The sequence below is a fragment of the Botryllus schlosseri genome, chromosome 7 (assembly GCF_051294905.1).
Source record: "Botryllus schlosseri isolate E-star chromosome 7, Bs_hap1, whole genome shotgun sequence".
Lineage (NCBI taxonomy): Eukaryota > Metazoa > Chordata > Ascidiacea > Stolidobranchia > Styelidae > Botryllus > Botryllus schlosseri.
The window spans coordinates 13,908,279-13,921,037 of record NC_137242.1 but is presented as its reverse complement, the minus strand read 5'-3'; the positions used below and the strand labels follow the sequence as shown (position 1 = coordinate 13,921,037).

The window sequence follows — 12,759 nt, the reverse complement described above, 5'->3', positions numbered from 1 at the left end:
AAATGACTCGACTTGACTCGAGTCAAAACTATAAAAGTGAGATTGACTTGTGGCTCGGAGCCTTGTGACGTGGTAACAACCCTGCATAGTAATAGCATTGTTTCTTAACTTTAGCGATCGTACCTCTCGTGCTTCCAATAAGATTTCTCGTAGCCCCTGTTCATTTTCAACACAATTTCTGATGGTAACTATATATTAAAATCAGAAAGCTCATTCACATAAAATCGCGCGTAGCGCGAAGACCATTTTCTAGTTGAATAAATTGGCCAAGAAAATATTCCACATCATATAGGCCTGGTTCCACAATGCATCTCGTACCCCCTGATGCGATGCTTCGTACCCCGAAGGGGTCTACGCACCCTGGTTAAGAGCCCCTGGAATAGAAATGTCCGATGTTGTTACAGCGTGGAGCGTACTAATACCTTACTCGCCACCGATAATAATATAGATAAAGACAACAAACAACACTCAGCATGTAACCAACTATACGTCACGGGGGTCACATTATGCCGATGGTAACCATAGTGACCTGATTAGATAGCTATACACCGAATTCCGATACCTAAGTGTTGGAGGTTTACCTAGGCTCCTCCTCGCCACCTCATCCGCGTCAGCGGTGTCTTACAAAAGACTAGAGGTGGGCCGCGCTATAAGTCGGCAGGTACGGAAAATAAGAAGAATATCGGCCTGGTGTAAATGACCATAGTAGTCGACAAACACCATGAATACCCCAAAACAAACAAACAAACCCTATGCAAGGAAAGCTACGACCTTATAAAATTTCATCACTTCAAAACATCACTAGACTGCAATACAATGAATGATAGAAAGATGCCGAAACGACTAGGAGTAGTCTTAAGATCAGACATCCACCTGGGCCTAGGCGATTTAAAGAGGAGGCATGCACACTGAATGAAAGTAAAAGAAGATAATATAAAGTGGCAAGTGACGGAAGGCGAGATCGATATGTCAGGTCGTGGTCCGGTAAATTGTGAGGGCCGGCTAGTATTCACTCAGCAGAAATTGCTTGTATTTCGACCAGGGATATATAGAACTCCGGGATGGCTGACTGCGTCAAATGCGTCATCGCGGTATTACCTAAGTAGGTCCCTACGCGCATTCAGTTTTGATGCACGTTCTGGTCAGCCGCTTCATCTGTGTGTAATTTTAAGTCTTTCAGAGTAGTAGAAGCATATAATATCCATGTGTATGTTCTTTTTATAAAGCTAGAGGTTAACCAGGTTATGAGATGTTCAGGTAGTCTGAAAATTTGCGGTATTGGCCCTATTCCTTCAGCAGCAATTTACCGGTATACCTGTACGGTCATTTGCTCGCCTTCGGAATATCTCTGCTTCTGTAGTATGTTATTTAACATGTTTTGCTGCGTTGATAATCGTGAGAACATAACAGAATGTAGAAAAATTTCCAACTTCAACATTGATATCAGCAGTAGGATTTTGATTACGCCTTGCGGTATGTTTTTCATTGCTTACCGGTATGTTATGCGATATAACCAGGGTTGCCATCGACATAGACCGAAAAATAAGGACAGTCGAAAAATTAGATTAGCATGAAAAATCGTTTTTGAACATACTTTGTATTTATACGAGCAGTAGCATATCACATTCCATACTTTTCGCCAAAAACAATCTGCTCCAGCAACTCCTTGTTATTAGAAAATGCTTCATGGATCTCACGAGAGCTCAGGTCTAGGTTTATCTTTACTCAGGGCCGAAACAGCACTTCGTCAGCCCCCCCCCCCAAAAAAAAAACGTTGATCTTGCCTCCCACCCCCCATAGGGTGATAAACCAAACTTCTCCACCTCGTTGTGATTAGAGGCGTCCACCAAGATGGAAAAAGGCCGTACACCATGTTTAGACAAAATCATTTTTGAGCGTATGGAGCAAGAACTCGAGTAACAATGCTTGTAGTCTTGGTCCTGGCCGAAAAAATATTTGTGATGTTGGAATCGGCAAATATTGTTTTGAACAATTGCGATGTGAAATCGTTGGTGAGGAATGATTGCTGGTGTTTGACACTATGGAATGCCCAGGTACCCTCTGCAGCAGCAGCTGCCTTGTCATCTGTGGTCGTTGGTGCTGATCGACTGGCTCAAATTAATCATTATGACACACTTCTTGCGTTTTGGGGTATCAATGTGAGTTGAAATAGCGGTCTTTCCTATAGCCTCCAGGTTAATGTCACAATTGCAGATATTGCTATGTGCGAAACACTCGCCCTTGGAACTTCGTTAGATATCTTTGAATTCTCTCTCATAATAGTCACGAAAAACGTTTTTACGCCTGCTCATTTTTACTAATCAGATTTAGCCTTATTAGTAGCTAAAACTATGTGTGCAAGTGCAATATAATTTAGAAAAAAATTTCAATTATTAATAGCTTTACTACTTTTTAACCAATGTGTAGACTGCACTGCGCCTTTTTTCACTACGCCTTAAATGCTGCCTTCCCCACCGCTTGAGCTTATTCTGCTGTAGACTAAACAGCAGGAACTTGGTACTGCTGTTTACTGCTAAAATGACGTCCGCCGTGGTAGCTTGGTACAGACGAAACCAATCACGGCCCGAGCTTTCTCACCACTTGGAAGTCTAATCTTATGGTGTGTACGTCACGAGAGTTCCTTTCCTTTATGATATCATAAAATCTCGATACAAAAGCATAATTTATGAATATTATGCAACACAAATACCAGAGGAAAACGATCGAAGTTCTGTAGTGGTTGAAAATAAGACAAAATAAGGACGCAAGTCGAAAATAAGGACATTTCTTAGAAATAAGGACAGTCGAGTTTTTTAAGACGTGGGCCTTCAAAATAAGGACAAATCTTAGAAATAAGGACGGTATGGCAACCCTGGATATAACGTATGTCACCATCGAAGGCTGTACATTCTACAAGTGCAAGTGTACATTTACACTGTGCCGTGTCGACTATGAAGGTGACCGTTAGGAGGGACTTCGTCTGTTAAGATCTTGTGCTATAGATTAATATGTGAATATGCGGGTTGTGCTGGTATTGCAGGCTTATTCCAGATCATTGCTGGATTATTCCTAGTAAGAATTGGGGCCACTGAGTACACTACCGGTATGCAAGATTCAAGAGGCATTTCAATTGAGGATAACCTAATATTACAAACACAACACGTCAAGGTCGTTGCAGTTGTAAGTGTCCATAACAACTGTTATAACAATAACTGTTGAATCCAATCTCTTGTTACAGATACTATTAATCAGTTACATGTCTGATAAAACAAGGCAGGCATATGTTTGTTAATGAACGGCACGTTAATGCTACAATACTGGAATTATACTTCAACAGAAGTGCACTGTTGTGAACTGCCAATGGCTGACTCCCAGAATATGGCCACAACATTTGTTGACCATTTGCTCGTACTGACAGTAGGGGTCTCAGCTTTCCCGTGGCCACTTACTGGCCACAGATTTTTCTGTGGCCGGCCCCGAAATTTTCGTGGCCGGCCATGGAAAAGCGGTATTTCGTGGCCGGCCACAGCGAATTTCATGGCCGGCCATAATGATTCATCGTGGCCGGCCACAGGTTCGTGGCCAGTTAATGATTTTTGAATATCATATTGAAGTTCTGTACATCCAAGAAGCTCTTTAATGATCTTTGCTCGTCTAGATTGATTGAAACTGTCATCTTTCAATCACTGTGACTATCTGAAGCAGATCATCTCGATTTGCACTGCGTCGGTTTGGTTTGTGAAGTATAATTACACGAATATCGTCAGTTATCAAATTATATCACTAAACCTACTATTTAATGTCGTCGGGAAGAGACTAAAATTTCATCGGCTCGGCACATATTTACCCTTTTCCTGCATGCGTTGTAGAAATGTCTTTTATCCTCTCTGACTATCACAAATTTACGGTGAGGAACGATGTAAACTCTACTAGTGCTACCACCCAAACAGAAGTTACTTAAACCGTCCTGTCTACTTGTCCACTTGTCTTGAAATCATCCTGCTCTACATCAGAAAGTTCGTTCCTATACCAGTTTCATATAAAGGAGAGTAAATAAAATCATAATTGCGAACTGCCAGTCACGCCGCCCCATCGCTAAAACGGCGTTAAGATGATCTCTTACGGATTATCACTGCACTGACGTATTGTACACAAGGAATCAATTATTATGCAAGCGAATTGCTTTTATTAGTCTGATACACAGATTAACGAATCGAGAAAACCATTAGAATGTATTTCGAGGCGTTACCCGACGCGTCTCCTCTGCAATACGTCCTTTTCTGTGGTAAAAGAAACTATGAATAAGCAAAATTTCCAACCTAATGATACCCAAATTTACCAGTAAAATCTAAAAGCATGTTCCCGAATGCCTGACGATATTGACGGCAACACTCAGTGCTCGCAGAAAAGTCGAATTCCTCGTCACCATTCAGAAGGTGCTAGGCAAACTGAAACAGCAATTGCGATTACAGATGAAGAGTCTTTTGAAATTTTGAGTTACCTTCAATACCAAGACCCCGCACCCGCAGTTATAAGAGTCATTCTGTTGACTATGAGTCCTGGATACGATTTCCCACCCAGTGGCAGAACTATTTGTATGGTACTTCCAGAATCCCCTGGGAGCATAGAGATATGCAGAGTGTCAACAATAAGTAATATCTCAGTTACTCACTTCCCTTTACGTTCCAAGCGTCTTCGGTAGTGTTCCTCATTGCCCATGGCGTCGTAGAAGTAGAGTGTTTTTGAATTTAGGTTAGTCGCCTGCTAAAAATACATTTGATTTAATTATTAACACACCAATAAGCCGTAAGGCCCCTAGTCGCTTCCTTGTAGGGCATTAATCATATTTCCCTTTTCCTTGGTGTGACAGATGCTTCTATAAACCGAGCTATTATCGGCCTATCCATCTTTGTATCCAATTCATCAGTTACTCGAAGTCGAGGTAGATGCAAGTATCGTTCTAGTATTGTTATCATAAATAAGTCCAACCAGTAGAATCCAATAATTGACGACATGCAACGCTGTGATGAAGGAGCAAGTCAACGATTGATGAATCTGGAAATATTCTGTATCGATTAATACGGAGAAGAAAAATTGTTTCTATCAAAATTGTTGATTACGTACCAATTTCTTGTGACGGGTTCCACGGTATCTACCATCACACCACCACAACGTGGAGTACTGGCAATCCAAGTACATCTCACTGCTACCTGTCTGAAATGAATATATCTAGATAAACTTTCGGCATTTACTTTTACCCCTTTCATTCGTAACACGACTCATTACGACATGGAAGGACAGCACCTAAATAGAAGAATTCAAAGAGGGACATATTCAAATTACCCTGCTTATCCATCAACATTATGTCCAACAATAATTTGGATTTCAATATTCAACTTAGAATTTGAAAATAGAATGAAACTCAATGGTATCGGACAAAAAACAACAGAAGATGTGCTTGAACCCTGCCAATATTGCCCAGTGCTACGTACCTGCATCACAATCACTGTCCTTTCTTACATATACAGCAAATCTGCAATGAATTAAGTCCAGGTGTCGGTACAGTAATGTACTACTCATGAATTCGTCAGCGCAATTCACAGGGCACTTTAGATTACCCCCTGCATCTTCCAACAATTTTGACGCCAGGTCCGTCGAGGTTGATGGTGGCGAACATGGTATATACAATATAGACCTGTATATAACCTCATATCGCAGACTTATCGTAGACCTGGTACAGAAAAGAAGGATTGTATCAGCCCGGCATTACGCAATACACAGCTATTCAGCTATACGAACGATAACAAACTATGCAGTTGTTGCAGATACTACAGCATAAAGTACTCCGAATCATAGCTAGGGCCCCAAAGGGGCCCGGCTGCCCATCCAATAAGTCGCTGCTGAAGAGATTCGGCGTCCTAAACATAGAAGATATGCGGAAACTAGAAATCGCCAAGTTTATGTATCAGTTTCACTGCAGTCGTTGCCCCGAATACTTCAATGACTTCTTTACCTCTGAATCAAAAGCGCACAGGTATAACACACGCGCGTCCACGTCGTCCAAATATCTTATGATCGACCGAAAAGATCATCGCTCTATCAAATATGCCGGACCTGATGTGTGGAACAGTATCCCGCCGGCCATCCGACAGTCGACGGGCATGTCCACATTCAAGTCGAAATACAAGCAATTACTACTAAATAAATACAGTACATCCTCAAGATTACCGGACCACGACTGACCTATCGATCTCGCTTCCCATGACATGCCGCCCTATTTCTTGTAGCTTCCTTTTTCTATACTATCTTCTTTACTTTCATTCAGTGTGCAATGTGCATGCCTCCTCTTTAGATCGCCTAGGCCAAGGTGGGTGTCCGATTCCATAGACAACTCCTAGTCGCTTCGACATCTTCCTTTCTTTTCATTGCATCGCATTTTTTGTGGTGTATTGAACTGATAAAATTGCTAATAAATCAATGATGATGATGATGCAACTACATGTTTCATACCGTTGGTAAAGAGATATCAGATCGGGGGAAGCACCGGCCACAGCGAGCCGCGAGCTGTTCTGTGGCCGGCCACAGAATGTGATGTAGATTTCACAGCTTTTCTGGAACTTAAAAGAGTATCTTCCACATATTCTTTGTTCTTTGATTCCCTAATTGTTTCGTCCGGGTACTGTGATTACGGTATTTAGTACTGAAAACGAGAAACAGGTTAAATGCCCGCATATTGACCGTTCACGTATCTCGATGAAACATATAGATTATTATGTATTCAAGGTGGTATATAGTCGAGTCTACTTGAGCGTAAATCAAACAAATCTGCAGTGAAGTAAGACAATTTTCCAGTGCAGTATTGTATTACTCATAAAATCACCAGGGCAATTCACGAAAGATTTTAAACTGCTCCTACATCCTTAAACTACATATGATCCAATATATACGTATAACTTCTCATCGCAGACTTATCATAAACGATAAACATGGTTGAAAAATGAAGGACATTAATCACATTATCAAGATCATATTGTTTAATCGTTCATTTGCATATTTACAAAATATAACCATAACCAACCATACATACGATTGCAACTGCACAATGCACATTTTATGGTAGAAAATCAATATCAGATCGGGGGAAGCACCGGCCACAGAGAGCTCCGAGCTGTTCTGTGGCCGGCCACACAATGTCATGTGAATTTCACAGCTTTTGGAGAACTTATACGGATTTTCTGACATATATTTGGTACACATTGTTTTTTTCCAATTCTATACAGTTGCTTACGATTAGCTGTGACGAGTCTCAGCCGAATATTTCGGGCTATTTCTACAAAAAAGCATCCAAATCAACACTTACCAGTTACCAGTTTTGATATGTCTTCATTGCTTCTAGCTTTCTATGCCATTATATTTCCTGTTTCATTTGGCGGATATCTCTTTTTTTAATGCATTCTTTACATCATTTTGTGTGCTTCTAATTGATATATAGAGACTATGCCAGATCGTTTCGACTTCTTCCTATCGTTTCATTGTATCGGTATTCCTCTGGTATTTCGGGTGAAAATGCTTATAAACTGAGCTAAACTCTCGCCTTCGCTAAGTTCTATTTACTGTACGCCCATAACAGAACATAATTGATCATACATTTGACCACGATTTGGTCACTTACAGTACTTATCATCAATACTAACTTGATATATTGCAGCCGGCCATGAAATTTGGCTATGGCCGGCCATGAAATTCAGTCATGGCCGGCCATGAGAATGAGTTTGGCATGGCCGGCCATGGAAATTTCATGGCCGGCCATACCGAAATTTCATGGCCGGCCATGAAAATCACCATGGCCGGCCATAGAATAGCACTTTTCATGGCCGGCCACGGAATATCTGTGGCCGGCCACGAAATTATCCGTGGCCAGTAAGTGGCCACGGGAATGCTGAAAGTCCGTCTCCGTACTGAAGCCTTGAAGATGCCAACTCCCTTGAAGGGATAAGCCAACACAATCGTCAGGACAGGATACGACCCTGAGATATGGCCTGTCTTTACCATATAAACACTTACAGCCTATAGGCTATAGGCCTATATGATGGAGGAAGAGTAAACTCTGAAGATTGCTTTAAATTTGCAAGGTTTCGTCAAATCGTCACACTAAAGCATGGACCTCTCCTCAGTCGGCCTAAGGTAAGTTTGGCTGATTCTGGTGATACGGTATTAAATGAGGGATTTACATTAATCCTGATGTGGTTAAAGTAGTCAGCATTGCTACTCAAGTAATAGTCGTATTCCCAGGGCGTACTGGTATTTAAACTTCCTCAAGTAGCAGCAGAAAGTGAAATGCCTGCAAGGTACTTAGGTTTGGAGATGGCTACTTCAAAATTACAAGATGTATCTTCGAAAATAGGCAACACCTACTTGAGTACTGCAATGAAGTAGAAGTTCTTCACTACTGACCAACTCTGCATACATCTATATATATATTCTTAAGGTTAATTTGTTTCTCTAAATACATTATTTGTTCATTTTTGTTGCAGACGCGATGTTCCAGCATTTGCATCACGTCAACAGTGGAAATCCTGAGATATTATACTGCATGGGCACATCCCATTGAAATCTTGGCAAAGATGGCCACAATCTGAATATTTGGATCTCGTGCCTCCGCACCGTGATGTTTTATTTAACATGGAATCATCTATCTATTGGAAAATCTGCAAGACAATGATACTGAATGTGAATATTTCCTAACTGATAAATCTCATGAAATGCTTCAGAAGGCCCATTCGTGATGTACCGTTAAGCCAATGGTGGTAATTTCTTCACTGCAGTCGTGAAACTATAGAGGATGTACAACCTCTATAGTGAAACTATTTCTAGGTGAACAAAATATCAGCTGAATTCAGCAACTGGGTCTACCGAATGCTTCTCAAATTGATAATATGTACCAAACTTCTACCCCCGAGGCTACATTTGAACCTGAAGAGAAGTATCAATGGTGTGTTGATATCTTGATCAACTTTCATTGAGTGACGTAGAAGATAACAATGCTATCACAATTTCGAGTCCTTACAGACCGTGCTATCTTTTCGTTATTGGAAATGCTCCATGGTAGGGTTGCATTTAAAACGAACGGTGTTTTAAAACACTTTGTTTGAAACATGCCTGAAAAATAAATATTTTTAAGTTGTAAAATTATGCCATAATTGTGTAAATACTTTCCAAAAACATGTTGTAAGAGCCTGCGGACGATTACCACCTGATATAGCCGACTAATATCGATATGGGATGGCTGGAACCCTTAAAATAGTCTGTTCAACAGCAATAGTACAGATATTTCGTCAAAGTAGCTATATTTACACTAAATTTACAATTGTCAATGTCAATCCAATATGACGTCACAATTGAATATTCTTGACGTCATGGCTTAAAAAAATACAAAAGTATGTTTTATACAAGGGCCTTGTTTTAAACATGTTTGTTTTGAATGCAACCCTACTCCATGGTAATTGTGGATTAACACGAATTGAAACGGTTGATTTAATCAATCCTATTTCTCCCCCCCCCCCCACTTCCCGGCTGCACGGTTTCTGATGACGCTGATTTTATTTGTTATTCACTCTGTTATTTGTGGCCTGATGCATATTATATGATGTGTAGAAATTAAACACATTCATGATTTACTGAAGTTCAGAGTTGTCATAGTTTACTTGGTTGGCTATACCGCAGTGTCATACTTTACTTGGTTGGCGGCTATACAGCAGTAAGGTTGAGATATGGGAAGAATGTCTAGCTTACTAACTAACTATTCTGCAAAAGGTTGAGGATCATTATCATAGAAACAGCTGTATCGCTAGCTTGCAGGAAAGTGGATATTTCGAGGTAGATTGCAAATAACTTTTTGGACCTACTTAGGTAAAGGCCAAAAAGAAGTCAGCCATCCCGGAGTTCTATATATCCCTGATTTCGACTTGAATGTGGCTGATGGACATGCTCGACGACTGTCGGATAGCCGGCGAGATACTATTCCACCATTCAGGTCAGGCATATCTTTTTTGTCAATCATAAGATAGTTAGACGACGTGGACGCGCGTTTGTCGTACTTATGCACTTTTGATACCGAGGTAAAGAAGTCATTGAAATTTTCGGGGCAGTGGCCGCAGTGGAACTGATACATAAACTTTGCAATTTCTAGTTTCCGCATATCTTTTATGTCTAGGACACCGATTTTTTTTTAGCAGTGATTTGCTGGACACACATTCTGGTCCCTTTGGTGCCCTGGCTATAATTAGGGCTGCGCACAATGATTCGAGTACTCGAATCTGAATCGAGTATTAATTTTAATGATTCGAGTCGAGTAGTAAAAGACGATTTTTTCGAGTACTGAAATTATACGCTCCTCACCACTGAAAGTTGATTTATCAACGAGGAGTTTATCAACGATCAACGAGTTTATGCTAATTTCACTGTTGAAGCCTTGAAACCTTGATTGGCCGTATCGTAGCATACGAAACATGAAGTACAAGGCTACGAACGTTACCGGAAATAGCACATTTCCGAAGTCATGATCATCCCACAATATTGTCACCAAGTGCAATGAAATCGGTATGGTCGAAAAAAATAACAAAGTATCCCTAATATGATGGATAACAGGCATTATATTCTTTGTGGTCGCTTAAAAGGTACATATTTGAACTCTGACAAATAATATTCTGCTATGACGTCATAATGAGTGATACTCGATTACTCGACTCGACTCGAAGCATTTTACGTGATTCAGAATCGAATCACTCAGGTACTCGATTTTGCCCAGCCCTAGCTATAATACGGAGGACCTGATGTTGTAGTTTTTTGTAGCAGCTTCAGTGCCGTTTTACCGGCAGCCCGCCAACAGATGATACCATATTGTAAAATGATTTAAAGAGTATCAGAAGGACTCAGGCTGGCATGTAGTCTCTAAGGCTGTAGAACAGAATACAGTTTCACGATAATTGTTTTTCTTGCGACTGAATGTGACTCTTCCGGGACATGTTCGAGTCTAGTAGTTAAACCCCAAGGTATTTCGCATTTTCCGAGTTGGAAATAGGTTGACCTGCGATGGTAACGGTTAATTTTTTTTCGGAGTTTAAGGCCAATTACTGGGATTTCGCGGCGTTGACGCAAAGATTATTGTGGGCCGTCCACTCATGCACTTTGTGCATTTGGTCACTGGTCACGGCCCCCAGCTTAGCCTTAGAGCAGGGGTTTTCAACCCGCGGGCCGCATGCGGCCCGCGATATCTTTCATTATGAACGCAATTATTACTGACACATTATTGTTACATATTAATTTTGCTACTTAGCTCTCTTATCGAACCGTCTCTGTTCCGCTTGATTACTCATTCTCCGGTGTGTTCTGGTTTCTTGATATATGCTCGAGTTTAGATTGCTATTGTTTTGAATCGGTAATCGGCTGGACTGGTTCAAGAGAATCCCACTATACGTAGTACACTTTTAACGAGTGTTTCACTCACCGCGAATCATTTGAACAGATACAAGAAGAAGGAACGGGAAATTAAACGGCGCAAACTAGGTTCGTAACTCTGCGTGGAACAATGAATTTGCTTTCTGAGATATAAATGGAAAACCGATTTGTCATATTTGTAGAAGAATAGTTATCACAAGTCGTTACGAATCGTAGAAGTTTAAAATGATACCACGACAGTTTCTGCTGGAGTTAAACATATCGCCTAATCTTAGAAAAACGTTGCTAGATAGCGGTCAAGCCCAGCATCTTATATTTCGAGGCATTGTTAAAATTGCCGACCACGTTACAGAAGCATCGTTCAAAATTGCTTGGAATATCAGAAGTCTGCTAGAGAAGCTGTGATTTCAATAAAACCTTAACATACTGTGCGAATAATTGCTGTTTCCGGAACTCAGCGGCAAGGACAATATCACATGACAAATTTCGAAGCTACAGTTTTCTGATTCGATGTAGACCCGAAGGGTAGGCTAACAGCAAAGTCAACCGATATTTTGTCGCATGAGTCAGCCGATCTTTTGTCGCATGTTCTGAAACACCATGTCGCGTAGCCTAGGCTACTTTAGCCTAGGCTACTTTAGCCTAGGACGAATCCAACGACTCCACATCCACATACGTTGCATAGCTAGTTAGGCTATCTATGGGTGCATTTTATCAGAGTGGACATATTTGTAGAAGAAATGCTGGCTGGGAAAACGTGAGAGCGGACCAGCGAAAAACATCGACTTGACAAAACTGACTTTCTGTCACTATTGGTGCAGGGCCCCAGCCATGGAAGAAAAGGAGAAGGGTTGATTGGTTTTCTCAGAAGTGATCCCGAACGCCAGACTTCTTTTCTTATCACTGAGAGGTCAAAGTTATATTGGCCTCTGCAACGAAAAAGTTACCGTAATTTTATACTTGCTCGCTCACGCATTGAAACAGAGAGTTCGGTTCTCTGGTGGAAGGGTTTGAGTTGAGGATGCACATACCGACTTGGCAACGAATGCATTGCATGCTCCATGAAGGGATTTACTTGCGCCGCTGGAAGATACATATATTCTAACACAAAGCAGCAACTGCAAACTTACGAACACTGTCCTTTAATGCTTTAGAATGCATATGTCCTAAATGCCGTATACGACTGGTAAAGCTACACTAGCCTAAATTTAATAGTAGCCTATAAATACATGTTAATAATGTTCTGCGGCCCGCTGCGTCTTTTGCCGTTAAAATGCGGCCCGTCATACATGGGAAGTTGAG

General features: G+C 41.0%; 1 protein-coding gene and 1 long non-coding RNA gene across 2 annotated transcripts in view; both read right to left on the bottom strand.

Moving 5' to 3' along the window:
- The window catches only part of LOC145443717 (uncharacterized), a 54,840-nt gene extending 48,419 nt beyond the window's left edge, over positions 1-6,421 (bottom strand). The window contains exon 1 of the mRNA XM_080321670.1: positions 6,244-6,421. Within this exon, the coding sequence (XP_080177796.1) occupies positions 6,244-6,268 (25 nt within the window). The 5' untranslated portion in view covers positions 6,269-6,421. The remainder of the gene's footprint in view (positions 1-6,243) is intronic.
- LOC145443721 (uncharacterized) lies at positions 4,529-5,697 on the bottom strand. Its single transcript, XR_013916516.1, has 4 exons — positions 5,493-5,697; positions 5,125-5,304; positions 4,990-5,055; positions 4,529-4,761 (listed from the first exon to the last, which is right to left on the bottom strand). It is a non-coding gene; the product is annotated as an uncharacterized LOC145443721 (long non-coding RNA).
- Positions 6,422-12,759: the final 6,338 nt, after the last annotated feature.